The sequence below is a fragment of the Chelonoidis abingdonii genome, chromosome 7, assembly GCF_003597395.2.
Source record: "Chelonoidis abingdonii isolate Lonesome George chromosome 7, CheloAbing_2.0, whole genome shotgun sequence".
Lineage (NCBI taxonomy): Eukaryota > Metazoa > Chordata > Testudines > Testudinidae > Chelonoidis > Chelonoidis abingdonii.
In genome coordinates, this window is record NC_133775.1 from 80,409,859 (window position 1) to 80,437,519 (window position 27,661).

At 41.3% G+C, this 27,661-nt stretch overlaps 1 protein-coding gene across 1 annotated transcript in view; it reads right to left on the minus strand.

The window, feature by feature from the left end:
- The window catches only part of DOCK2 (dedicator of cytokinesis 2), a 538,858-nt gene that overhangs the window by 380,883 nt on the left and 130,314 nt on the right, over window positions 1-27,661 (minus strand). Inside the window, exons 24-25 of the mRNA XM_032803688.2 lie at window positions 13,994-14,064; window positions 12,666-12,772 (exon numbers count right to left, since the gene is read on the minus strand). Of these exons, the coding sequence (XP_032659579.1) occupies window positions 12,666-12,772; window positions 13,994-14,064 (178 nt within the window). The remainder of the gene's footprint in view (window positions 1-12,665; window positions 12,773-13,993; window positions 14,065-27,661) is intronic.

Sequence of the window (27,661 nt, forward strand, 5' to 3'; positions counted from 1 at the left end):
CATGGACAAATTTTATGCTAATGTGGGAAAAATATGAGGGTGAAAAAGAAAAATGTTCAAGTTATAACTCAAGATGTTTCAGAAGCTGTCTTTCCTCAGTACTCCATACACAGGGGCAGCTGTATGTTTTTTGCCTCCTCAGGCATGGCAGTCAGGGAGCCTTCAGCGGCATTTCTGCAGGAAGTCTGCCGGTCACATGGATTTGGCCGTGGTTCTGCGGGTGATCTGCCGGTCCCGCGCCTTTGGCATCCCCGCCACCGAATTGCTGCCAAAACCGCGGGACCGGTGGACCTCCCACAGAAACACCGCCGAAGGCTCCCTGGCTGCCACCCTCACGACGACCACCACCCCCCGCCCCCTTCCGCCGGTTTGCCACCCCAGGCACATGCTTGCTGCGCTGGTGCCTGGAGCCACCCCTGTCCATATAGAGAAGAGTGGTACAGACTTCAAGACACATGGAATACAGGCAATCCATCAGTTTTCTCAAGTGCCAAGTACTACATTTTCTGATTTTTCCACCATTGTATTCACTCAACAATTTTTTTCTCTGCAATCAGAACTTTACCATCATGGGGGGATTTTATTTAAAAAAAACCCACATGAGTAGGCCAGAAAAATCAGCATTAGCACTTACAATAAATGAAAAAACAAAATTAAAGTAACATTTCACAAGATCACCGAATGGGCAAATATTCTTTAAAAGATTGTTGAAAGTCACTAACTTTAAAAAATCATAGAAAAAAGCTTTTAAAACATATGTCAAACTTAGTTTTAAAATGTTTTGAAATTTTCAACCAGCTCTATAAACTCAGAGTCTCTATATGTAGATCGAGGTCCTTCCCACTATCCTATTGACTCTCTCTTACCTGGCTTACACAGGTGACAAGATGCCATGGGCTCCATTCACAGCTGCATACTAACACCAGTGGCAAAGACAACGAACAGGGAATTAATATTGAAGCTGCTAGCAACAATTTCAGCTTAGAAATCCAAGAGATTTAGGAGGAAACATGCTGCATACACTAGTCGTTCACTGGTTCTGCCCCACACCCTGCTGACTTTCACACATGGGGAACTCATAGTCTCATAAGGATGTGGGAGCTATCCTTGCTTTGTTCTCACACAAAACATACATGCCTGATTTTATAGCTGTCCCTATAATTTTTCTACTCCCCTGTGTACCACCAAGGACAGAGCATCTTAGAGCCTCATAAGGTAACTTTCGATGACTACCAACCATTAGACCATGAGAATGTGGACTAGACCCATTAAACAGACACTTGGAGAAGAATTCTCTGTAATAAGAGCCCTTGCCATCTAGTGTCTCATCTCCAACCACTGGAAATATTTGCTAATAGCAGGCATGGATGGATCACATGTAGGCAGTTGCAGCATACCATCCCCTTCATAAGCTTATCAAGCTGAGTCTTAAAACAAGCTAGGTTTTTTGCCTCCACTACTCTCCTTGGAAGGCTGTTCCAGAACTTCACTTTTCTGATGGTTAGAAACCTTGGTCTACATCTATTTCATATCCATTTCTTCTTGCGGCAACATTGCCACTTAAATAATTCCTCTCCCTGCCTGATGTTTATTCCTCTGATGTATTTACAGAGAGCAATCATATCTCCCCTCATCCTTCATTTTGTTAGACTAAACAAGCCAAGCTCCTTAAGTATCCTCTCCTAAGGTAGATTCTCTGTTCCTCTGATCATCCTAGTAGTCCTTCTCTGCACTTGTTCCAGTTTGAATTCAATCACATCTGAATCTCCTACAGACTTATCCAGTTTCCAGAGAAATCACAGTCATTTCCCAGAAAATACAAGCTCTACTTTTGGAAGTAATCTAAGATTTGATACAAGAAAAGAGAGCAACTCAATACCTACACCCCACAATCCCTGGTCCATCTGGGTCAGTCCTTTCTATCTGACTAAAAGCACAGATACCAAAAACAGAAAAAAAGGAGGTGGAAATCTATCAGATGGCCTTTGGAAAAAAAAAAAACACCTCATTATTGTTCTCAGAACCTATAAGCTTCTCTTTGTGTTCCATCGAGCTCCCTTTGAAAACAACTGGAGACTTTCCACTGACCTCAGAAGAGGTTGTTACCTCCAAACGTCCCAATACTGCAATGAGCTCCATGCAGGCAGTTCCTTGTGTCCCAGGTGGAGCCCCACTAATGTCAACAGAAGTCTGTGCAGGCAAAGGAACTCGCTCATACATGGAACTCATTGCAGGATGAGGCCAGAATCAGTTACCATCCGGGGCAAAACACTAAAATGAAATTCTCACTTTAGTGTCGCCAAAAATTTTTAATGAGATGGGTAAATTGTGATCTCTTCCATTACCTAACATTTCATGAGAAAAATAATTGGCTTGCTTTGGTGGTGTACATTTGTTACCAATTGCAAAATCTCCATAAAAATTTCCCCTCCTCCCAATACAGGGTGGTGGGTGGTGTCTTGAAAAATCAGCTTTAATTTTCATGTGGTTTGAAACCAAAAAATGCTTTGCTTTCCTAAAGCCAATTAAATGACAATTTTTGCACTAGCATTTTGGACATTACAAAACAGTCAGATGTGAAGTTTGGACCTAAATCTGAGATTTCCAAAGGTTTGGCCATGCTTGGATCAAGGTTTTTGGCACAGCTCCATTTGATTTTTATACCAAATTTTGGTCCAATGGAAATAAAACAGTGCACTTCAACTAAAAATATTTTCCCTAGAGGAAACATTTTGCATTTCATTGAATAAAATCAAGCATTCTATACAAGGTAAGATAGTCTCATCAGAATATTCATATGTCAATAAAACTAGTGTTTTAAAACCCCTATCTTAATAATATTTATTTTTGTGCAATATTAAGATAAAATGATGATTTTATGCAAAAAACTGTAACCAATTGAGTAATGCTGGAAGACATTCTTGATATTTTGTTACAATTGGACACATAATTGGATTCTTTTTGGGTTCACCATCACCAGAAACTTATTGATGACACAGTAAGTTGAAATTTATAGAACATTCAGCACGTAAGAAAACCACGTTTTGGTCTCTGACAATGTCTATTGGACAAATCTGTCAAGAAGCTGTGTGGTCATTTGGAACAAACTCCACACTAAAAAAAATATGAAGTGCTTCATGAGAAACTTGTGGGATGACTTGATGTCATGACATGTAGATTTCAGAATAAGTACGTTTAAAAAATAAATGAAACAAATGAAAAATGCACTGAAAGGTAAAGCAGCAACTGGAGAGAGAGTGTTCATAACATCCTTTTCTTTCACATCTGCTAAGGAATTAACTGCCTCACCAAAAGAACATATTTCACTGCTTCACATCTGGCTTCACTGTGGTCAGCTATGCTTTAGTCATGTGTGTTGATTCTGGGGCTGTGGGCATTAGATAAGGGAATAAGAGAAAGTCAGCTGACTTCATATCTTGATTATGTTTACATAAAAGTGAAATTGGTTTTTAACTGCAAAGAGTGACATTTTCAGCAGTTTCTACAAAGCAATAAAAAACTCTTTATATAACAAAGATAAGGGGAAAATTTAATTTAAGCTGTGTTTATGTTTTCTTTTTTAGTTATTTGGTTTTGAGATTAGAAAAAAGAAAAGAAAAGTCCATGCTGAGGAGTTTTTATATTTTTTTTATTTATTTATGCTTAAATTCATAAAAGAATGAGCCCATTGCCTATACCTCTGGGCACATTTAGATTGCCCAAGAGGATTGCCTCTCTTAGCAGCATTCGAAGAGCCCCCACTGCATTGAAATCGCCTCTCATGTGTGGGAATTCTTTCAGTAATTTTTTCCCATCATTAATACCCTAAGAACTTTCAAATAAAGCATGAATATTCCTCAGAACTCCTGATACTTTTCTTGGTAAATGTTACAGAAACTTGTATTTAAAGACTTCAGAGGAAGTAAGGGTCTGATTGCATTTACGAACTAACTACAACCTATTCTGAACTTCTATTTATTTGTCAACAATAAAAGTTATGTTATGTATTAACAGACACTCTGGCTGTTCCATTATAGTCTGTAATGCTTGAAAATCAAGTAGCTTAGGAAGGCCTTAAGTAATAAATTCACACCGTGGACAGATATCCAGTAGCAAAATTTTCTGAAGACTTCATATTATTTTTTGAATTCTGAAGCAATGCTTAGAATGAAATTACAAAAGTGCAATCCACAGAGAAGTATAAAATAAACAAATGCAAGAAAGATTAATTTATCTTACTTAGGACAAAGCAAACTTGACTTTACAGTCTCTTTTCCCATTAAATGGAAAGCCATATATTCAGTCCCCTTGTAGTCACTGAAACTTATCTAGTGCTTGTCTGAGATTGAGTTCAAAACTAAGTAAAGGGAACAAACTATGTTTAATTCATTATTAAAAGGTGCCAGGAGCAGTAGGACTCCTCTGGTACAGAATATCTGAAAACTGGTGAAGGTTTCTCCACAAGATGCTCTAGAGTCAGGTCTTAATTTACAAATCAATTTATCCTTTCTGGTTGCAGAACTAACAAAGTCAGCTAATACAATGTGATCTTAAGATAGAGTGGCCAGATTTTTTACATTCTTTTTTAACAAGCTGCTGATTTTAAATCTTAATAGCAACTACATCATAATCTCAAGTGTCTGATATCTAATTTTACAACATTTCATGTTAGTCTAAAACAGTTTTGAAAGTACAATAGTCACTTTGAGATTATGGCTTTGAGCAGATTCTGGGTGACCTGTGTCAAGAAGAAGTGGTTACTTATTTTAGAATAAACCGATGGGCTTCAAGATGTTGTAGTTAGTGTTGATCCCACAGGAGGACACATGCACCTCATGCATGCAAAACTGGAGTCTTTTCAATAGCAGTATCTGTTGGGGCCACATATACATTGTGCTTCCTCACAATTCTGAGAGAGACCACTAGGGTGAAAGGCTGCAACCCTCCATCAGTTCCTTCACAGTCCAAAGCCAGTGTTTGCAAAGGACCTCAAAATGTAGGGATGGAGAGTGGGTTGTGGGATCCACGTTGACATCTCAAAGACCTTAACTTGGGTTACTTGGGAGTGCAGCATGGCCCCAGAATCCTTGAGTGGAGTGCTCCATCTCCTCAAACTGAAAAGCTCCATCCCATCAAATGACATGTCTTTTGTGGTACCTAGCACCTCCTTACGAATGCCTGATGCTTGCAGCCAGAAGACTCTTCAGTGTCACAAGCATACTGGCCATTGATCTGGCAACCATGTCTGACTCATCCATTGCCACTTGTAAGGCTGTTCAACCCTATATCCTTTGGGACATTGGTTAGGACAGGGCCACTATCTCATAAGAAATTTATATTTCACCAATAGAGTCAAATATAAATTGTGGTTTTAGGATCTCTTTTGGGGTTCCCTTTATGGATTTGGATTTTTCTTGTATTACAGATACCACCAGAGGTCATAGGTTGTTCAAAGTCTCTATCAGGTACTTCGCAGCTGTTCTCAGTCCTCTTAGATATTGGAAGAAGAATATTTTGGAGTCACACAAAGTCCCTTAACTAGCTCATTAATGGGAAGGCAAGTCTTGGCTGGACTTGAAGAGGTCAGGATGTCAAAGAGCTTGTGGGAATTTTCCTGGATTATCCAGGTCTTGATATCCACGTAGGGTGACCAGATGTCCCAATTTTTATAGGGACAGTCCCGATTTTGGGGTCTTTTTCTTATATAGGTTCCTCTTACCCCCCATCCCCTATTTCAATTTTTCATACTTGCTGTCTGGTCACCCTATATCCACGGTTTCAGTGATTCAAGCCAATAGGTCCTGGAATACTTCAAAATCATCTGGTGCTGTGTTACTGCTTCATCTAGTGACAATGATTATTCCTCAGATGCTGAACAAGGCTGTTTGTTTTCTTCTAGTACCACCTCACTTGGTTTGTGGTGACCATTATTTGGCTCCAGCATGGGAGTTCTGACAAGTGATGCCGAGGGGGATGGAGATCTCCTTCAACAGGTGGGAAAGGGATCAGCTTTCAGATGTGTGAAGGTGGTCCCAGGATGGCCAAGGTGGAACACTGTACAGGTATGAGCCTGGTTGAGGTTGGTCTGCCATTGCCACATGTGTTTAGGCTATGTCGGCACTCTAAACAGGCAGGCTACAGTACTTTCTGTGGGACCTCCTCCCAATCCGCCCTCACAGGGGAGATTAATCTCTGCTCAACACTAGTGAGAATGAATGGCTTGGTGAAAGTGATAGGATTTCCTTGAATGGCGTGACCTTAGCATGGGTGGCGCTGAAACAGACAGTCTCAGCACCGAGGATATCTCAAGGAAGCAATGTAGACACCTCTGCCAGAATGGACCTTGGGACCATGACAAGATCTACCAGCAATGCTCAAGTCTGTGGGGCCAGAGTTAGCATCTAGGTCATTACTGCACCATAGCATCCCTGCACTGCACTAGCAGCCAGCCTTGGTTCTTGAGCCCCTCAAGTAATCAAAGGGTTGCAAGGTTTGTCGTTAGAGGATGGGTACGTTAGCGCCTCATTGTGAGGTGATCCTGAATGGTGTCTGGAGCTGTGCTTCTGTTTATATTTCATGCTGCCCTCCCTCTCTACATCAGTCTTCAGCGCTGGGGTCTTTGGCACCGATTTCCTTTTCAATGCTGCCTTTTTCCCACTGCCGGATTTAGGTATGGGATTTCTGCTTGAGGGGGTGATGCTAGTCAAGGATATATTCAGCACTAAATCTGGTTTGGCAGCCACTGTATTATCAAGGCCTGTGGTAAACTGATAGGCAATGTGAGTTAGGCAATATTTTTTATTGGACCAAATTTCTGTTGGTGAAAGAGAAGCTTCCACACTTACACTGAGCTCTTCTTCTGTGTAAGCTCAAAAGCTTGTCTCTTTCAACAACAGAATTTTGGTCCAATAAAAGATATTACTCACCTACCTTGTCTATTACCATGGGACCAGCGTGGCTACAACACTATAAACAATAACTAGATGGAGTTTAATATGAGCAACTCTGGACTTACAGGTCCAGAAGGAGAAGGAAAAGCGAATTGAACATAGGTCTAGTATGTAGCTTTCTGCTAAGCAGAACAGGCAGGGGCTGTGACTTCTGCTTTGGGGGATGAGGTCATTGCTGGACATACAGGATTAAAATCCTGAAAGATTAGAGTCCATCATTAGGTGTGGTGGTTGATGAAAAGCACCTCACCCTGGTGTATGGGAATAATCTAGTTTCTTTTTTTTTTAATCTATCACTACTTCTTTCTTAATATAAAGAAAATTCCAACTGTATATTGTGGTAAAGAAGAGAAGAATGAATTCAAGAGGTCAATGAAAAGAAGGGTAACAAATGCTAATGTGATAGTGGATGAGACACAACTGGTCCATCTTGATGCTCAAATGGTAAGAGGGAACAAACAGAGATGGCTGCAGCCTCTCTTTCCTTTATGTCCTCATGTGACAGCATGAGGTGGCACAGGGTACATAAACAGCATTGATGGACTCTATCATTCAAAAAGACTCATACTGTGCACATAAGGTACATGCACATCTACAATGGGATCCACACTGATACACACACACACACACACACACACAAAAATGGGGAAATTCTCCCTACTTTGACCCGCTCCAGAGTGAGCAAGCAAACTTTCAAGGTTAGCGGGTCTAAGTAGAGTAAGCTTGAATTGCAGTTGGATTTGAAAGATGTCCCTGAAGCTCTGTCTTACCAAAGATCGTCTGTAAATAAAAGATTTCTGCAAAAGCATTTTTTTTATTTGTACTTCAAGTGTATCTCAGATCCCCAGTCATGGACCAACACTTCATTGTTCTAGGCACTTTACAAACACAGACCATAAAAAGATGGTCTCTGCTCCAAAGCATTTACAATCCAAGTAAATAGTACAATCTGACTTTGTGATTATCATGTGTTTCAGTGAGGAGAAAAATTATATGGAAAGTATTGGTGCATCTGCCTCTCCATAATAATCAGTATTTCCCAGACAAGTTTCAATAAAATGGAGTTAGGGCTGTAAATTCATGTCAGTATGTCTTCCAACAGCATGATGCACTACATAAACCTTATGAGGGAGATATTAGAGCAGCAATATATTGTGGATGCTGTGACTCCTTAAGCTTAACTTTCCTGAGTGTTCCTTCTTAGATATGCCCTTAATGACCACCCAGATGTTATTATCACCAGCCCATATGGAATTATTCAGACAAGAATCTGTATGTTTAATGCTTTTTATGTGGAATTTTACACAAAAGTGTTTGGATAAATAATTCATAACTAGTAGTTCATTACTACTTTTGCCATAACATTATTATATGAAAACTGTTTTGAGTGATACCAACAATATTAATTTAGGAAAGAAATGGCAACTGAGGTTACAAACAACAAACATCCTGTTTCCATGGTTAAACTTTATTTACTCATTTCACCAGCCTCAAGCATCAAAGCTTCTGCTTGAGCGCTGTGTCAGAGCTCATTTTAGCAATGTCAAAGCACTTTGTGTCGCACACAAACAGCACCACCAACATAGCACTGAGAAAGAGGACTGTGTGCTCAAGATGACAGACTGAATTGACTAAATACACTTGATGGGTGGCTATAACAGCTGGCTTTGATTTCACCATTCTGGAAAGCTTACACTGAGTTTTAAATTTGTTTGTTTGCTTGTTTGTTTTAAATTAAGCATTGCAGATGACAGTCACTTTGTTTTTAACATGTAGAACCTACACAAAACTACCAAGAGCCACATTAATGTTACTGTGGGATAACTTTGTTGGCAGGGGAAGGAAAGGAGGTCATCTGAGGTTGTTTTACCTCAAGCAAATTCCCTGTAATACACCAGGGAGCGAAGATGCACTGATTGGCAGCCCTTACATCATGTGCTTAAGAACAGTAGTCTACTCTCCTATCCAAACAGCCATCGAAGAGAAGTACAGAAAGTAAGACCCCGGCTACCCCTAGGTCACATCCTGTCTAGAATGATGTACAGTGCTGTATGCTCCTTTAACCCTTTAACTCCTGGCAAATACTCTTCTTTGAATCAGTATGAGGGGTTGCTATAACAGACCCAAAAGAAGGTTGATATACCTAGGTCCCATAGGAATCCTTCCAATATAGAGTAGTTAAATGTCTCATGCCCTTTTAAAAGATTATTTTAAGGGTCAGTTAGCTACTCTTCTCACACGGTAGGTTCGAAGTACTTGGATTGATTCTCTGGCTCTGAATATGCTGGAATAGAATGATGAAGAGCTCTGTTTATCCAGCAAAGGAAATATCTGGCTGGAGACTCTAATGGAACTTAGCTAGAAGCATAAAGATTAGGCAGAAAACAGATTGAACCAATACTGTCAGTAAAAACAGAATTAGATTTAGGCTGCTGCTGCTAGAAATCTCTGGATGTTCTCACAGTTGGCAACACCTGGTGTTGCCTGGAGATGAGGAGGAGTTCAAATCTTCATAGCCTGAGGTGCTGTACCACTTGCTGGTATCTCACACCTATATGCTCAGTTCATTTGCGCACAGATATTGAATATACTTACACTGAGTAATTTCTTGGAGTTAGCCCAGCACTGTCCACTTACTGCTTGTCAGTAACATTACTTGTGCCTTCCCACACAAGCATTTTTATCCCAACACTTTCTTTTTGGCTTTGTAATTTGTGTTATAATGCAACCAACTGGAAATATGATCTAGAGACTTTCACATTCATTGCAGCCTCCTACAAGTACCTCTCTGTACAACCTCTCTAGCCAAAAGAGTTTTTGTTTCTGACAAATTGTCTGTAACTACTCCGACTTCTTAAATTGCTCTAGACATATTTACTGCAGTTCAATTATGTACACAAAACTTTCATTTGTAGATTAGATGCTGTTTCACTCAGATTTAATAGCTTGAAACAAGGTGCTGATGTGGTTTATACACAAGGTTTTAGTGATAAGCTAGTAGTAAAAATCAAAGGCTAAGTGCATGAAATCACTAACAAGAGTACTGATTAAAGACCACATAATATTACATAGAAAACTTGAAAATTTTGCATGTCATACAAAACTTCATGACTGCTAACTTGGTTAAACAGTCCTCAGTGTCCTGAAAACACAATGGACTTTAGATGAAGTATCTTGTTACTATTTTAGCTAACAATCTAAGTCTCGCCCTCAACAGCATGCACCCTATAGAAGCTCTATGACAGTGCTGCATTTCCATCTGTCCATAGTGCTTAAATCTGTGCCTATGACTATTCTGGGAACATTGTACAATGCGATGAGCAGAAGCATTCCACTCTGGCATGCTCCTCTACAACACCAGACAGAGTCACTGTTGTTGTCAAGTTCCCAGGATCATGACAGATTTGTTTTATAAATTGTCACAAGTGGAAACGCTGAGCAGCTAGCAGCCCATTGGAGCAGACTAGGTGCCCTTTCCAAGTTACTGAGACTTGCTCAGCTCCAATATGAAGCAGAGATAGCAACAAGCTCGGCTACTCCTACAAAGGACAGAATAGAGCCTTATTTGTTATTCATACAGTGAGCCACGGATATTGGACCTGAGGTTAATGAAGCCAGTCAATTAGGCCTGATGTACAATACTTTTTTTTGGCAAACCGTTCCCACCTGTGGTAGCAACAGTGGGAGTGGTAGCACTGACAAGGCTGTTGTGAGCACTGGCATTTTTAACGCTGTCATTTACACCTGCTCGGAGCAGAGATATGTGACACAATGTTAAAAGCCACTGAGCCTTGCCTGCATGGTAGCTTCCAGGACAGTGGGTGAACTAAAGATGCTAAATTTTCTAGCGTAGCAAAGTCAAAGAATATCTTTCCCTTTAATGAAGGCAACAAAGAACGTACAGCAGTGACTTAACCTCAATTTCACTGAAGACTCAAATAGACTAACTAAAAGAAGATTTATTCATGAGAGAGATAAAAACACCTGGGACAACCCATCAATAGTTTTATACTCAGGAAAAAAATCAGCTTAGCTGCTACAGGTAATCAAAGTGAATATTTCACATTTCTGGTTATTTTTCCCCTTGTCCCTCATATGTGGCAGGTCCACATGTCAAAAGCACGGTCTATTAGAAGTGTTCTCCCTACTTTTTTCCAACCCTATGGTGTTATCAATGCTGTCATAACACTGTTATCTTCTCAAATACCTCCTTTTAAAGGGACATGACCTGGTTTCTCCATTCATGTGATTATTGGTCTTGCTAGGGTTGTTAGCTTTCCGATTGTAGAAAACTGAACACCTTTGCCCTGCCCCCTGCCTTCCCCCTTTTCCGAGGCCCAGCCCCCACTCACTCCATTCCCCCCTTCCTCTGTCACTCACTTTCCCCCACCCTTGCTCACTCGCTCATTTTCACCAGGTTGGGCAGGGGGTCTGGGGTGTGGGAGGAGGTGAGGGCTCTGGGCTGTGGGTGTAGGCTCCAGGGTGGGGCCACAAGTGAGGGGATTCAGAGTTTGGGGGGGGGTCTCCAGATTGGGGTAGGAGGTCATGGCACAGGGGGGAGGGCTCTGATGTGGGGCTGGTGATGAGGGGTTTGGTGTGCAGGAGGGGGCTCCGGGCTGGGGCCAAGAGGTTTGTCATGTGAGAGGGATGCAGGCTCTGGGAGGGAGTTGGGGTGCATGAGAGTATGCAGGGTCCAGGCTCTGGGAGGAGCTCAAGACTAGGGCAGGGAGTTGGAGTGAGGGAGACGGTTGGGGTGCAGGCTCAAGGAGGGAGTTTGGGTGCAGGAGGGGGCTCAGGGCTGGGGCAGAGGGTTGGGGTGCAGGAGGGGGAAAGGACCAAGGGTGTCACTTACCTCAGGCGGCTCCTACGAGCAGCCAGTATGTCCCTCTGGCTTCTTGGTGGAGAAGCAGCCAGGCAGCCTGCATGCCACCCCCGTCCACAGGGGCCACCCCCACAGCTCCCATTGGCCCACGTTCCCAACCAGTGGAAACTGCAGACCTGGCACTTCGGGTGGGGGGAGCATGCAGAACCCCCGGCCACACCTCTGCCTAGGAGCCAGACATACCACTGTTTCCAGAAGCCATGCAGAGCCAGGGCAGGCAAGGAGCCTGCCTTAGCCCGACTGTGCCACCAACTGGATTTTTAATGGCCTGGTCAGCATGCTGATCAGTTGAATACCTGACGCCTGGCAACCCTAGGTTTTGATCTTGTTTTCTTTCTCCTCCCGTGCCCCTGGCCTCCCACCCCCAAAAGATTGACCCCTGTAATCCCTGCATTGGACAAACATTTGGGGCAAGTTTTTCAAAAGCATCTAACTGATTTAGGAGCTTAAGTCCCATTTGCAGAAGTGATTTAAGATTTTTTTTAAAATGTTAAATATTCTTATATTTCTGTATATCTTAAAAAATGGATTTGAAGGTAGCCACAACAGGTTTCTCAATCTTCACACTTTACCACTAAAATAAGCACTCACAAAAAACCCTTCACAGGTCTACCTAGTCTTTGTTCTGGTCCAATGACCATGCCTTTGCAAACTAATTGTCTTGGCCAGAAGGATCAACCAGAAGCCAACTTAATCTGCTTTTACAGATAGAGGACTTACATAATTCTTATCATTCAAACTACTCTATATCAAATAAAATTATGGAGAGATTAAAACCGCTGAGTCAATCTCAAACACATTCACTTTAAAATCTGAAAGTAATTTGGATTTACCTTGTTTTTTAAAGAGGTTGCTGCGTACTATTTCATTCATGGACTGCACTTTTTGCTTCTGTAGTTTTACTGGTGGGATGCAAGTGTAAAACTCATACAGTAGTTGGCTGCAGATAAGGAGAAAATATCACAAATACAATTTAGATTAATTTCTTATGCTAATATGACAGATAGCAAGAGCAGTAACTAGTAAAATACCTCTAAAGCTTAACAAATATATTCAAGACATTTCCTTGTACTTTGCTGTGTATTAAGACTGCTATCAGGGGAGAAAGACCAACTGTTAAGAGGGAAAAACTAAGTGTTAGACATTTTTGCCCAAAGATTAACATTTTACATTTTTGCCCATTGCGCATGTACAATACAATGCAGTTTTTGGCCAATAAATCTTCTGTCATCTATCAGGAAGACATCTATTGTCAGCCAGCCAGAGTCATGGCCTTTTTGGTAGTGCCACTTATTCTCCAAAAGTGCATTGCTTTACTTGCTAATTCCACTCACTGAACAAATGTTTGAAAAGTAGGCCTAGATGTTAAACTGTATTATAATACACTCTTAAGGATACAACTCACAATCTAGAATATTCTTCTTCTTCTTCAACACTTAGTTAAACAGTTGGCCATAGTGATTGTTCGCCATTTGGTCCATTCCTGCATGGCGGCAAGGAATTGATGGCCCGAGAGTCCAACATCAGAACAGACTCGATGAACTTATGTAATAGTGGGTCTGCCCCTGGGCCACTTCCACCCCTCAGTTGGTGGAATTTTAACCCGGATGTTACTAGCCACCCAGAGAACAACATTCACCCAAATATCTTGTGGCATTCTCACTACATGTACACAGATAGCATCTTATGCTTTTCAGACAATGTCCCCAGTACTCTGTGGACTGGAGCAATCAAAAATATCTGCATTACAAATTAAGTGATTCCATTTTATGCCCAATATTTTATGTTGGCACTGTGTGTGGAAAGCCTCCAGTTTTGCCCAGTCTGAGTGGCACAGTGTCCATGTTTTGCAACTGTACAACAGTATGGAGAGGCTATAGCTCGAATAGATTCTGAACTTGGTTGTCATGCTGAGATGATGTTGATTCTATATTCATTGTAAACAACACATGACAGATACTTCAAATGTGCTTCAAATTGAACAAAATGAGCTAGATCCTTAACTGGTGAATACTGACATCGCTATATTGAGTTAAATGGTGCTATGCCTATTTACAGAGGCTAAGAATCTGGCTCTGTATCCATATTGGACAGAACTGACACTTTTGCATGCAGACAACATCAGACACAACTAACAAAATGCTGTTGAATAGCAGCTCACCTAAGTAACTTGCCATCAAAGACTGTTTCAACATCTTGGAGGACCGATGGTATATATTTCAAGGCAGCAACCTGAATTGACAAATATATCATGTGTTAACTGTGCAAATACTCGTACGTATATGTCCTCTTATACAGCTCAATTCCATCTAATACTCTCAAGGTCCACTTAATACAATGCAATAGCAATACGTAGCTCTCAGAGACTCAAAGGTTTTGGCCAATAATGAAATCCTTCCACCCTCTCCCCAGGAACGGTTTCACTAGTGGAACTGAAGAAGTGCACACATTTCAATGAACTGAAGTGAACTAGGACGTTTCCTCTACTTTGCTCTGAAATGTCAATTCTTTATACTCTGAATTTCTCCATGGTGTGAGGGCCAGAGTAAAGCCTTCTGTAACACATGTGCCTTATAGTGATATAATGCAAGGGGGCTGGAAGCACAATAGCCATGGGGTGGACTACACACACTATGAACACCACTGACAGTGTTTCTAATGTTGCCACAGCAAAAGGTGGCTTTACAGTAATGCAAGTATGTAAGCAGGGCACAAGCCAGAGGCCACAGGATCCTCAGTTTCACCAATCCAGCCCCCACAAGTGTACCAGACAGGTGGCACAGATGAGCTGCAGTTGTTTGGCCAGCCCACAAGTTGTAGTAACACAGTCATTGTGATGTTGCTTGGAAGCACCAGGCCCTGCAGAAGAGATGAAGTTTTGTGTCTCCTCCCTATCCATCTTTCAAGACTTTACTGACATGGAGCTCAAGGACTCAGGCTTTTTACTTCAGAGGTGAATTTCATCTTGTAAGATTTCTATTCTATTCTGCTTGTCAAACAATAAAAATTTGGTAAAAGTTAGTCATGAGACAAATTACACATGTGCTACACTACCCTCCCGAGTGGGCAATAGCACACATCAGTGAACAACAGTGTATGTCTGATGTTATCACTAACATCTAACATCAACTGCCCTGAAGAGACGATCAAAACCCACATTGTACTCCTAAGATTCCTGCAAGAGGGATGAGATATATTCAGCTTCTGGAATCAAATATTTTTAAAGCTACACATAGTTCATAAGCTCACGATAAAGAGCAGAAACATTCAAACATTAGACCGCCATGCATGACCATTCAAAAGTGAAAGCTTCATACGAGCATTAGCTTTTACTTTTCATCCTCTTAACCTAATAGATACTAAGAACTGCCTCTTAGGATTAGCGCATCTTTCAGATATGGAAACTATCCTATTCTGCAATTCTGTGGTTTCTGGTGATAGACATACGCTTCTCATTTATCACCATACCCAAAGGATGCACTAGTCCTCTTGCTGGAGGAACGGTGGAGAGATGCTTTTGTAGTTCTAACAAATTCAAAATAAAAGCACAGTTTTAGGTTTAAGAAAAGAGTATTTTAAAATGCGCTTTAAAATTGTCAAAAAAGCAGAATGTGACCAAAGTGCTGCAGGTACAGTACAAGGCACCAGCACATCCACTCTGGCCTCTCATCTCCTCCTCTTCACCCCACCAACATTGTCAGCCATCTTATAGTATAGAGGTTTATGAGAAGTTAAATTCTGCTTTCGTGTTTGTGACACCATTTATTATTGAGGGACTGCATCCAAAGATAGCTACTTCCATAAAAAAGAATAATCCAAAGATAGTTATCTCTGACATACACCATCTCTAGCAAAGAACCTGGTATGAACTTGGCTGCATTTCATTATTTAAGTGCATTAGGACCTGCCTAAAATCCAATTAATTGTGCTATGTTCACTAGTCATGGACACTGGTTATTCACAAACTCTGCCACCATCACTAATTAATGGCAGCATTTTGTGTAATAATTCTGCAAACTGTAATTTGCATTGTGTAATACACCAAATCCAAAGTAAGGGAACTAAGTGTATATTAAGTGGTATTTTGGCTAACAACTTCCTGAACAAAACATTAGAAGTACAAAGCAACACTGGCACTATTTCATTTTGAAACACTAAGGGCTTATCTACACTATACAGCTTTTGGCGACACAGTTGTGTCATTACAACCGTGCCACTAAAATTCAGGCAGTGTAGCTACTGTTTGTCAGCTCTCCTGCCAACAAAAAACTGGCACCCCCAATAAGCAACATTTGTGTTGTTGGCAGGAGAGCTCTCCTGCCAACAACGTGCTGTTCACACTGGCACTTGAACTGGCAAAACTTTTGTGTTTCAGTGGGGTGGGGGGTGAGAGTTGAACACCTTTGAAAGACATACATTTTATCATTCAATTGCCATTGTGGACATAGCCTAAGTGTTGTGTGACAAAGTTCCTCCTCTACCTTGGTGGGTCCTGCACTTATTGGCAGATTTGCTCACCTCAGTGATCTCCCCCACAGTCTGGATCAACTCCTCCTGTGTCTGATCAGGAGTTGAGAGGTTTGGGGGGAACCCAGGTCCCATCTTCTACGCTGGGTTCGCTGTTATAAGCATAAGTCCAATTTTGAACCTAGCGTCCAAAATGTGGGTGCCGCATGAACCCTCCAGCTTAATTACCAGCTTAGATCTGATAGCGCTGCCACCAGACAGGAATTCCAGTGCCTGCTCACTCTGGTCTCTCCAAAACCTTCCCTGGGGAGACCGCCAGACTCAGATGCCCTGAGTCCCTCAGCAACAAAGGCGATAATCCCCTCCCCTTGTGTCTCTCTTAATTTCCTCCAGGCTTCCCTCTCTGGTGGCCCTGGGACAATCACTTATTTCAATTCCTTGAATTGCAAAACAGAAGAGATCAAGTTTCTTTCACCCTCAGTCATAGGAGTCCCTGCAAAGGTAGCTTTGCAACTCTGACACAAAGAGTTTCCCCTCCCCTGTCTTTCCCTGAGAGAGACCGTACCCTGGCACAGAGATTCCTATCCCTGAGCCTCAACTAGAAAAGAAAATCCAACAGTTTTAAAAGAAAGCTTTAATAAAAAGGAAAGAAAAGACATAAAAATGTTCTCTGTATCAAGTTGACCATTACAGTGTTAATGGCTAAAAGAAAAATGAATAAACAGCCTTATCCAAAAAGAAATACAATTTAAAACATTCAGAAAACTACACACATGTAAATACAAAAATAATATAAAAACCTATTGTCTTCTACCTTTTGTACTTACACTTGGAAACAGAAGATTAGAAAAGCCTGGAGATAGAGATCACTCTCATAGCCGAGAGAGCACAGACAGAACAAAGAACCCACACCCAAAAAATTCCCTCCCTGAGCTTTGAAAAATCCGGTTTCCTGATTGGTCCTCTGGTCAGGTGTTTGGTTCCCTTTGTTAACCCTTTACAGGTAAAAGAAACATTAACCCTTAGCTATCTGTTTATGACACCAGCCCAGGGCCCTTTGGATTTGCATCTGTCTATAGTGCTTCTTGTAACAGCTGAGAGACAGCTACACCTCCCTGGGCTACTTCCCCAAGGCCTCCTCCAAACACCTTCTTTATCCTCACCACAGGACCTTCCTCCTGGTGTCTGATAACGCTTGTACTCCTTAGTCCTCTAGCAGCACAGCCTCTCCCTCTCACCTTCTTGCGCCTCTTGCTCCCAGCTCCTCACATGCACTTCCTCTCCTCTGGCTCCTCCTCATCTGACTAAAGAGAGCTCCTTTTAAAACCCAGGTGCCCTGATTAGCCTGCCTTGATTGGCTGCAGGTGTTCTAATCAGCCTGTCTGCCTTAATTGGTTCTAGCAAGTTCCTGACTAGTCTAGTGCAGACCCTGCTCTGGTCACTCACGGAACAGAAAACTACTCACCCAGTGACCAGTATATTTGCCCTCTACCAGACTCCTGCTCCCCACTGGCTTGGGTCTGTCACAGTTGCTTTCACTAGTATCATTTAGGTGAGAAGCAAGTTACAGCAAAAGACAGTCTTAACAGCTGATACAGCTCTATTTTACATAATAAATTGCTTCAGCTGTCGGTAGGCCCTGGGCTATAGGAAAGGGAGTCAGAACATATGCCTAAAGCCATGGGTTTCATAGGTGCATACTGTCAACTCTGCTGTGTAACAAGACACATACTAAACAACTGCCTAACCTGCACACAGAGTGTATCATCACTCAACAGGGTACTACTGAACATTTGCTATTGCCTTTACACACAAGCATGCAAAATCTGCTCTTTACATTACCAAGAGCAATCATTCCCGTCTGACTTCCGTTGTCTGCACAGATCTTGATAAAAGCAGTGACTGACCATATATCATTCTGACTCTTACTTTCTACCCTGACAAAGCACAGAAACTGAAATAAACTGAAAAGCATAACTTTTTAGGAAAATTATGCAGCCTGTGGATATTTAAACTCTAATAAATAAAACTAATTAAAAGCAAATTTGTTTTTATAATGAGCATTTGGAACTCATGTAGAACTTTTTCTCTTATCTTTAAAAAGGTAAGAAACATTGCCCCCATTTTATAGATGGGTAATCAGTGGGATGTCAGTGTTAACTGAAAGCTTGTCTATATAGAGTTGAATCAGTCAAACTTAAAAGTGCGATTTTAAAATGATTAGTTAAACCGGTGGAAAAAGGTTGTGTGGACACTTGTTTCATCTTAAGCCAGTCGTGTTCTGGTTTAATTTAAATTGATTAGGAACAGGTTTAAGCTAAACTGAAATAAGGCACTAAGTAAATAAAATTATCCACATAGGGTTGTGCTCTGGATTGGTTAATCTATGCAAGTTTGTGCATTGACAAGGCCAGAGAGCTTAATTGACTTCTTCAAGGTCATGCAGGGAGTCAATTGGCAGAGCCAGGATGAGAGCCATGTGTCCTGACTCCCAGTCCAGTGTCCTTGCCACTGCTTCACAAGTAATGGAATGTACAGTTATATATAGATTGCATTTTAATAAACATCAAATCCAAAATAATTCTTTATACTTGAGCATGCCACAATAGAAGTGTTAAGGGGTTGTTTCCTTATAAAACATGCACTTCATATTTAAGAGCTTAAAGTAAAGCTGGAACAACTTCAGTAAACCCAGAAAATTAAGCATTTGAATGGCGGAGAAAACCCTACTGTCAACGTGTTTGGTAAGGAACTTTTTCATTAAAATTAGCTTCTCAGTCTTTTTTGCTGCCTGCAGACCTCTTGCTAAATAATGACAGCTTGTAACAAAAACACTATTTAAGCCAAAAATACAAGAGCACAGTCCAATGTGCACACTGTTTTAAATCTCATATGGGTCTGATTTGTGTTAAACAGATTTGAGATTTTGGTGAAGTTGTTCTGATATATCACTATGAGAACAAGATGGCAATTAAATTATAATTTTTAATAGTGGGTGCTAATACATTTTATGTCCCATTAAATAGTCCAACTATTCATTCCTTGAGGTCAGCAGTAAAACTCTGTTACTTTATCTGATGAAGGATTGGGCTCAGATGGTCTTCCTCAGCAAGCTGTCCACCACTGACAATCTCCCATCATAGACCCACATGTCATTTGAATAAGACCCAGGATGTGTACCTTGAACTCTAATTTTAATTAAATACTCCAAACTAAATGATTCCCTCTAGCAGGAGAGCACTTGGATGCAAGTTTCATGAATAAACTCCCCACAGAATTCCCTAAACATCATTTCTTAGATGGAAACTAGAGAGGTTTACAGGTTTGGGGGTGGGGGGTAGATTAACATGGGCCTCCAGATATCCAGTAATCCACAGGGAAATGCTATGAATTTAGGAACATTTTCATGAGAGATCTGTCCATCTGCCCTATCTTTCAGGTTTCCCGTTCTCTTACAATACAGCTAGTAAGTGTAATTTTGCCAGGGGATGGCTACCTATATTTGGACTCCAATCCACCTACAAAGCATGGAGTGTAAAATAATGCTGAAACTGTCAGCATTGACTCCAGCTACAATTCCCAGAGGTTCCATGGGTTTAACACATCAAGTGATCATGGTAATTTCAGTCCCTTAATCCCTAAAAAGAAGCAAGAGAAAACTTTTTAAACAGCATCCCACAGCTGATATTGGGTGAGAAATTATCAACATTGTGTGTAATTTTAGAACACTGTTCAGAGAATTTTGTGCTACAGCTTTTTATTCAGATGAGCATCCATACTGCATTTCCTTAAAATAAACAGAAAGCCTGCAGTCAACAAATCACTGAACCTTAGTAAATAAACACAATAAAGCATCTACTAACATCAGCTATTGGAAATTGCATTTGTCGGACTTCTATAACCTGATTTCAAACTGAGGAAAATAGTCATTCTAACTATCCCACACATAATTAGAGTCTAGACACAATACCCTTAAGCATGGACATTGCAAAATGTAGGAGATGAGCATGTGAAATATACACTATTCCCACCACAGCATCAATATTCAGGTTTTTCACAACAAATTTAGGAGATGAGCATGTGAAATATACACTATTCCCACCACAGCATCAATATTCAGGTTTTTCACAACAAATTTATGTATGAGACTGATGCAGGGAGACAGTTAAGATAGATTTACTATGATGTACAATGTAAGGCCACGTCTACACTACGGGATAATATTGAATTAGCTAAAATTGGTTTTATAAAACTGATATTATAAATTCGATTTCATGCGGCCACACTAGGCACAGTAATTCGGCGTTGTGCGTCCATGGTCCGAGGCTAACGTCGATTTCTGAAGCGTTGCATTGTGGGTAGCTCTTCCGTAGCTATCCCCATAGTCCCGCAGTCTCCCCCGCCCCTTGGAATTCTGGGTTGAATCATTATGGTGCGGGTGGTTCTGGGTAGAATATCAAGTCATTCTCCTCCGGGAAAACATCAGCTGACAATCCTTTGCGCCGTTTTTCCCTGGATTGCCCTGGCAGACGCCATAGCACAGCAACCATGGAGCCCCGTTCAGCTTTTTTCTTTTCCGGTCCCGTACGTGTACTGGATGCCGCAGAGAGAGAGGCGATACTCCAGCGCTAACACCAGCAGCATTCACTTGCTTTTGCATGATCGCAGAGATTGGTTACCAGTTGTTCTATTACAGTCTACTGCCGGAGAAAACTGGCAATGAGAATGACGGTTATCTCTCCTCCTCTGTACTGTCCGCTGCTATCATGAGTGCCCCCTGGCTGAAATCGCCAGGGACGCAAAGCAAAGCAAAATTGGGATTGACTCACTTGGACTGAGTCAATCCCTCCTTATGGTTTCTAAAAAATAGAGTCAGTCCTGCCTAGAATAAGGGGGCAAGTGTATTTAAGACGGACCATGTATCAGAGCACAGCTCGCTCCATGTCAGTATTCACAGGGGTGCCCCTGCAACAACCGCCACCCGTTGTTTCCTCCTCCCCAACCTTCCTGGGTACCTTGGCAGTGTCCCCCCCCCATTTGTGTCATAGAGTTATAAAGAATGCAGGAATAAGAAACAGAGACTTGTTAGTGAGACTCAAAAGAGGGGGAAGGCAGCCTCCAGGGCTATGACAGTCAGGCAGTACGGAACTTTTCTTTACACAGGAAAGGAGGGGGCTGATGAAGCTCAGCACCCCAGTTGCTATGATGAAGACAGTTAACCAGCCGCTTCTGTACATCTACTGGGAGTAACTGGGAGTATTTCCATTTTACCCAGGCGACCCTGGCCAGCCTCACCTAAGACCAGCCAGGAGCACTCACGGGCCTGATGGCGATGATGGATATCAGTCATATTGTACCGTCTACCACCGGGAGGGGGAGAGGAGCGAGATACTGCTCTTCACTGCTGCACAGCATCAAGTCTACCAGCAGCATTCAGTACACCTAGGGTGACATTGGCGCTAAAATTTTTTGATATTAACATATCGAGATTACGGTTAGTGTGGACGGAAAGACGTTATTGGCCTCCGGGCGGTAATTCCAACAGTGCCACCACTGACGCTTGGCAGCAATCTTAACCGGATGGCAGCGGGACAGGTAACAGGAAAGCCACACATTCGTGACATTACTTCCTGCCTGTTTACCAGCGTGAGTCTGATCAGCCGGCGGCGATGCAGTCTCAAATCCAAAAGAGTTCCAGATGGACCGTACGGGAGATACTAGATTGATTGCTTGTAGGGAGATCAATGTTGTTATCAGAGTCCCGTTACAGAACTTGAATGCCAAAGCGTTTGAAAAAATCCCCGATACACAGCCGCGTGACAGCGTAACGGGAGCCAGTAGACTCAAATGGACGCTCATGGATGGAAGGGGTACTGGGACTCCAGCTTCTCCACAGCCACGCATCTTGAAAGTATTTGCATTCTTGGCTGAGCTCAATGTATGTAGGTTTTCAACAAGTGTCTGGCGTGGTTAGGATAGCTTCTCGTTCCCCCCACACCACGTGAAGAAAAGGGCAAAGACATACATTTCTTGACTTCTTTCAATGTCAGCCTAGGGTACTGAATGCTGCTGTACTCCTCTCGTCGGGGTGGAGTACAGAAATCGATTTACAGAGCCCTTTATATCGATATAAAGGGCATTGTAGTGTGGACGGGTACAGCATTAAATCGATTTAACGCTCTTTAAATTGATTTAAACGCGTAGTGTAGACCAGGCCTAAGAGAGGAGCCAACCCTTGAATATTTTCATTGTAGAAAAAAAGATATAGTCAGACCATCATGGACTAAAAAGCAAAATGAAATTATTGTCATGAATAGGAATTCATTGTCATGAATGTTCAATTCCAGCCTCTACAAAGACCCAAGAAGAAGAAATGGCCTGGAGCAGAGGGACTTTTGAAGTTTCTTTGTGCTAGTCATTCGACAAGCATTCACAGTTTGTTAGGACTCTGTGGCAGACTACTATCCCCTGGATAACTACAAGCATCACTGAGCTTCATAGCTGAAATATGTATGTCAAATACTTTTTTAGTTTTGCAGAGATATTGCCACTCAAGTGAAAGACCCAGCACAACTCTTTTAAGTTCAGAGTATGCCAACATTCAGCACCAACTTGCTTGTTAAAAAATTTAATTTTAGGAACTAAGAACAGAAATTCCTTTGAGTTCTCATTTAGAATTTTAAAAGTCACAAAGACAAAGATTTCATTTACATTTGAGACATTAGTTTAATATGGTGGCCAACTTTCTTTTTAAAAAAGCCAACTGGAAAGTAAGGAAGGTATTGATTCAACAGGAAATACTTCTTCCACAGCTAAGACACCACAGTCCACCTAAAGATAAATCTTCCACTCATGGCTGTACCAAATTGTAGCTCTCGACCGTGCACACAAGATTTGGCAGGGTAAAAGGAGCCTTGTCTGCCAAGCAGGGATCAACTACATTTTAAGCCCTCACATGAAGACTCTTCCTGATAGTGACACTAGCAATGCTAGCAACCTCAGAATGGGTTTGGGAGGGGAACACACACTTCCTAACAGGGCTATAAAATGGTGGGATAACTATTGTGTTCACTGGGTTTACAAATTTACCCTAATTGGGAGCTCCACCTCAAAAACGGAGTTTAGGTTTAAAAAAAGTCACAGTAACCTACAAAAACAAATGTTGATAGGAAAAGGTCAAATATGTGACAAAGACTGAAATGGTCCAAACCAAAAGGCCTGGTGACATAAGCATAATCTTAACACAGTCTTTGAGTTGATAAACAAGAAGCGTAGAACCAGAAATCAGTCAACTAAAATTGGTGTGTCAGATATCAGGCATAATTGGTAGATAAAATAATGGGAGTGGAACACTCCATCACTTCTTTAAAGGACCCTAAAAGAAAGAGACTTAGGGAGATAAACTGGCTATTAGAGTGAGTTTCACCATCATGGCTTCCAGGTTCACAGTCTCCTGGGTCTTCTTTATCCTAATCCTGAGACACACCCTGGCCAAATTAGCTATAAAATTAATTTGGGATCACAAAATGCCTTAGAGGCACATTTTTTCTAACATGTGCCTTAACCGCAAGGCGCACTATGTGCTCAAGTGCTAAAAAAAATAAAAGGAACTACAAACCACCTACGAAAAATAAGGTATCCCCATATTATCGAGGCACACAATACAAATAAGGAAAAAAGAGGGTGGATACTTTCACGCACCTGCATAGAGTGTTAGGTGGAGTCAGAATCACAAGATAAAAGAGGGCTCGCAGATTGGGTAAAATGAGTTCTCTCTGGAAAAACCCCAGCAGGAACCGTCCCGCTACTGATGATACATTGGAAAGGCATCCATCAGACCTTACAAATATCATTGAAGCATGTGAGTATGGCCTATATTTGTAACTTGTGCATAGGTCTTCATAAGATTTCTATATGCTGGGGTAATCATAACCTTTAATTAAAGTTGTACTTGTAAATGTATGTGTGGTCTCTATCCTTGGTCTAAATTTGAAGCAAGTAGCAGAGGTGACTTTCACTCTGTTGAGCTTCAAATCGTAACCACCAGAGCCGAACCCACTGTGGTATAATACATTACTAAATGCTCTTCAAATAACATAAAAGGCTACATAATTTACATTTCAAATGATTTCTGCCCTTCTTTTTTGTATCTTTAATTCAAGGTTCACAAGTTTTTTTAATAGCAGCAAAGTTTCTTGTGGCACCTTATAGACTAACAGACACATTGGAGCATGAGCTTTCGTGGGTGAATATCCACTTCATCGGATGGGTATTTGGCTGGTATTAAATAGGTTGAGGTCTCTGTATACCAAACCCCAAACCTTGTTTAAAACTCTTTAGTGTTAGTAAGTCACTGGGTTATGTTAACACCTTTGACTCTTTGAGGCATATATGCCATCTAAATTAACATCATAACTCAGCAGAAATGCATTGGCAGCCACCAGCAGGTCAAATCTATCAATCCAAAAATAGCCATGAGCAAATGTAACCGAAAAACAAGCCCCAGACTGGGTTTCAACCCAGCAAGCTGATGTCCTTTTTGCTTTTTTCACAACAATATGAAGGAACCTCATGGTAAAACATGGATCCAATTAAGTATATACAATGCACAACATCTATCTATATATCTCCACTGCTACTATGGCAGGGATTGCAGGCGTTCCTGAAACACAGGAAACAGTGAGGCCACTAGAAGGCTCACAAACTATTTAAAATGATTCTAACCAATTTATGTACATTACATAGGGTGTGCAGCTCGGCCTTGCTACAGATATTGGCCTCTTGTGACTCTCCAGAAGACCCGCTTCCATGTTCTGCCTTTCAGCAGCTGCACAATTCGCGAGTGGGGAGGATGTAGCTATCATTAACAGAAAACCAGACAGTGTGCAGAAGTGAGTACCTGATTGTATCTCTGGCACCTCCATGTTTCTGTTGCATAATGTGGCTTCAAAATGATGTGGTGTATACACCCACACCCACACACACCCACACAGCTGAACCCTCAAGTCCTCATTCAAGTCACTGGCATCTTCTGTTGGGTAGGAAAGTACTATTTAGCCCCTTTAGAACTAAGAGGTTAATTTTTCAGCAGGCTAGAAAAACTTCATAATATTACAGAAATTTATGTTATACTCCTCCAGCTTACCAGTACGTTTATCTTACAATCTTTATTCCCTAACAAGCTTCATCAAACAATTTTTATACATATTCATGAAACTTAAGTACCCAGAAGATTAAAAGACCATTTTAAAGAGTCACCAGGGCCCTGTTTATTAGGCTGACTTTATTTGTTATTAAGGCAAGTTTAATAAAATTACCATGCCATCATCTATTGTATGTCACAAATCAGGCATCATTGTTGGCAATTTTCCAGCCTTATTTGTACCTCAACAAATAATAAAGTTGCCTCCGAACACTTTTAAGTTGTTAGACTCCAACGCCCCACTCCACATCCTGACATAAATGAAGAGAGCAACCTCATTGTGTGTACACTCCTCTCCTCCCACTAGGAACAGCAGCTCCACTGGTGGGCAGCCTGCAGAAAGTGACATTTTCCAATGCTGCACTTGGCTCCTAAATGTTGGAAGAACCATGATATCTAAGAGCCAGCTGCAGCAGGTAGGGCTCAGCATCATGAAAAAAAAAACAAAGAGGCATCCACTTGGATGTCCCTTGAGACCTGTGCAGATCACTTGGGAACTGCTGGTTAAGGAAGTAATCCATAGCTTTTGGGAAAGGAACAGAGTCCTTAATTTTAATTAGAGGTTGTTGGGCGGGGGTAAATAATGGAGGGAAACATGCACACAGTATAAAATAGATACCAATAAACCAGCTCCAAGAAACCTGGGCAAATCATTCAATATTTACTACTTGTCAGAAACACAGACATCCACCTCCTGAAGGTCATTTTTCGCCCTGGCAACCAAATAGAAAGGTAATTTGACAGCTCTGCATTCCCAAACACAAACAAGAGCACTCCTAGCATTGAGTTAGGACCATTACTGTATATCTGAAAAGAGAAATCCACCTCCAAGAGTCTGGATTCTATGAACAAGCATCTAGATAGATGGCATGGAACAATGGAGACAATGAAACTGACAAGTGAAGGATATACAGAGGAAATTGATAAAGTGGCACAGAGAAGTCAATACTTTAACATTTTCTGGGTCTTGATCACAGATACTGAGTTTCAGTTTGCTTTGGAAAGCTATAACTTTGACAAGTGCAACAAGCACCAATTTAGTACAGTTTCTAAATGATTCATCTAGAAGAGCACTACAGAAACGAGAGAGACTCCCTAAAAATTGTCCCGCAGCTGTACCTTCTTAGTCATCTGTGAGTCTGCCTCATTCCAGAACACTGTATTAAAAGTTGCTGAGTATCCGATGTAGTGATTTCCCAGATTCCAAAGATGGGTCAAGTCCAGCCCACATGCTTGATCTTATAATGTAGGAAAAGTTTTACATCAGCAAAGAAACCAGGATATTGAAGTGATGGCCATAATCCAATATCCTATTGGATGCTCTTGGGGTTGAGAGGAAAATCTTATATCTTCAAGTCTTCAGAGGAAGCCTAGAACTTGCTTCAAGGAGAAATTAGACAACCTTGATCTGAATTTGCATGAAAGGCTCAGGTGAGTAATGAGATTCTGACAGTTCTCAGCCTTCAGCTATTCAAAGAGTACTTAACACAACTGTAACAGCATATTATTTTGCCCTCTTCATTGCTCATGCAGTAGGTCATATACATCAGATCGAGAAAACAGACGTTTAAAAGTTGGATTTTTTTATACATCACAAGTATCTTTTTTTAAATCAGGACCATTCTGTTTACCAGTTTGCAAATATTTTTAGTGAGGCGATGGATACCCTACACACTACAGTAGATTTAACATCTACAGATGACACTGTGAAATAGAGGCCATTGCCATATGAGCTGTGGAGAGCTTGTGGGAACTGGCCATTCCACTTTTACATGGCACAGAAAGGATCACATAAAATACCATCTTTTCTTAGAAGTATTAAAATCCAGACCAAGTTAAGAATTGCATGTACTGTGTACATATGTGTTGTATGTAAAGATGCATAAGGAATTCCAGCTCACTTAAGTCCCTGATTTATTCTCTGGGCAATGTTACAACAGATCAGTGGATCCTTGACATTTCTAAGAAAAGTATATCTCAACAAACTAGGAAAGACCCAAGGAATGATTTGGATGGTGCATGCTGGATAGGATTGATTTGAGTGTGCATCTTGAGCCTTTGATGACTGACAAACCTGTTGCATGCTCTGAGATCTAAAACACCTTCCCCCCCCCCCCATTACCCTGGACATCAGAAATTGGTGTTCTACAGCTGTTTATA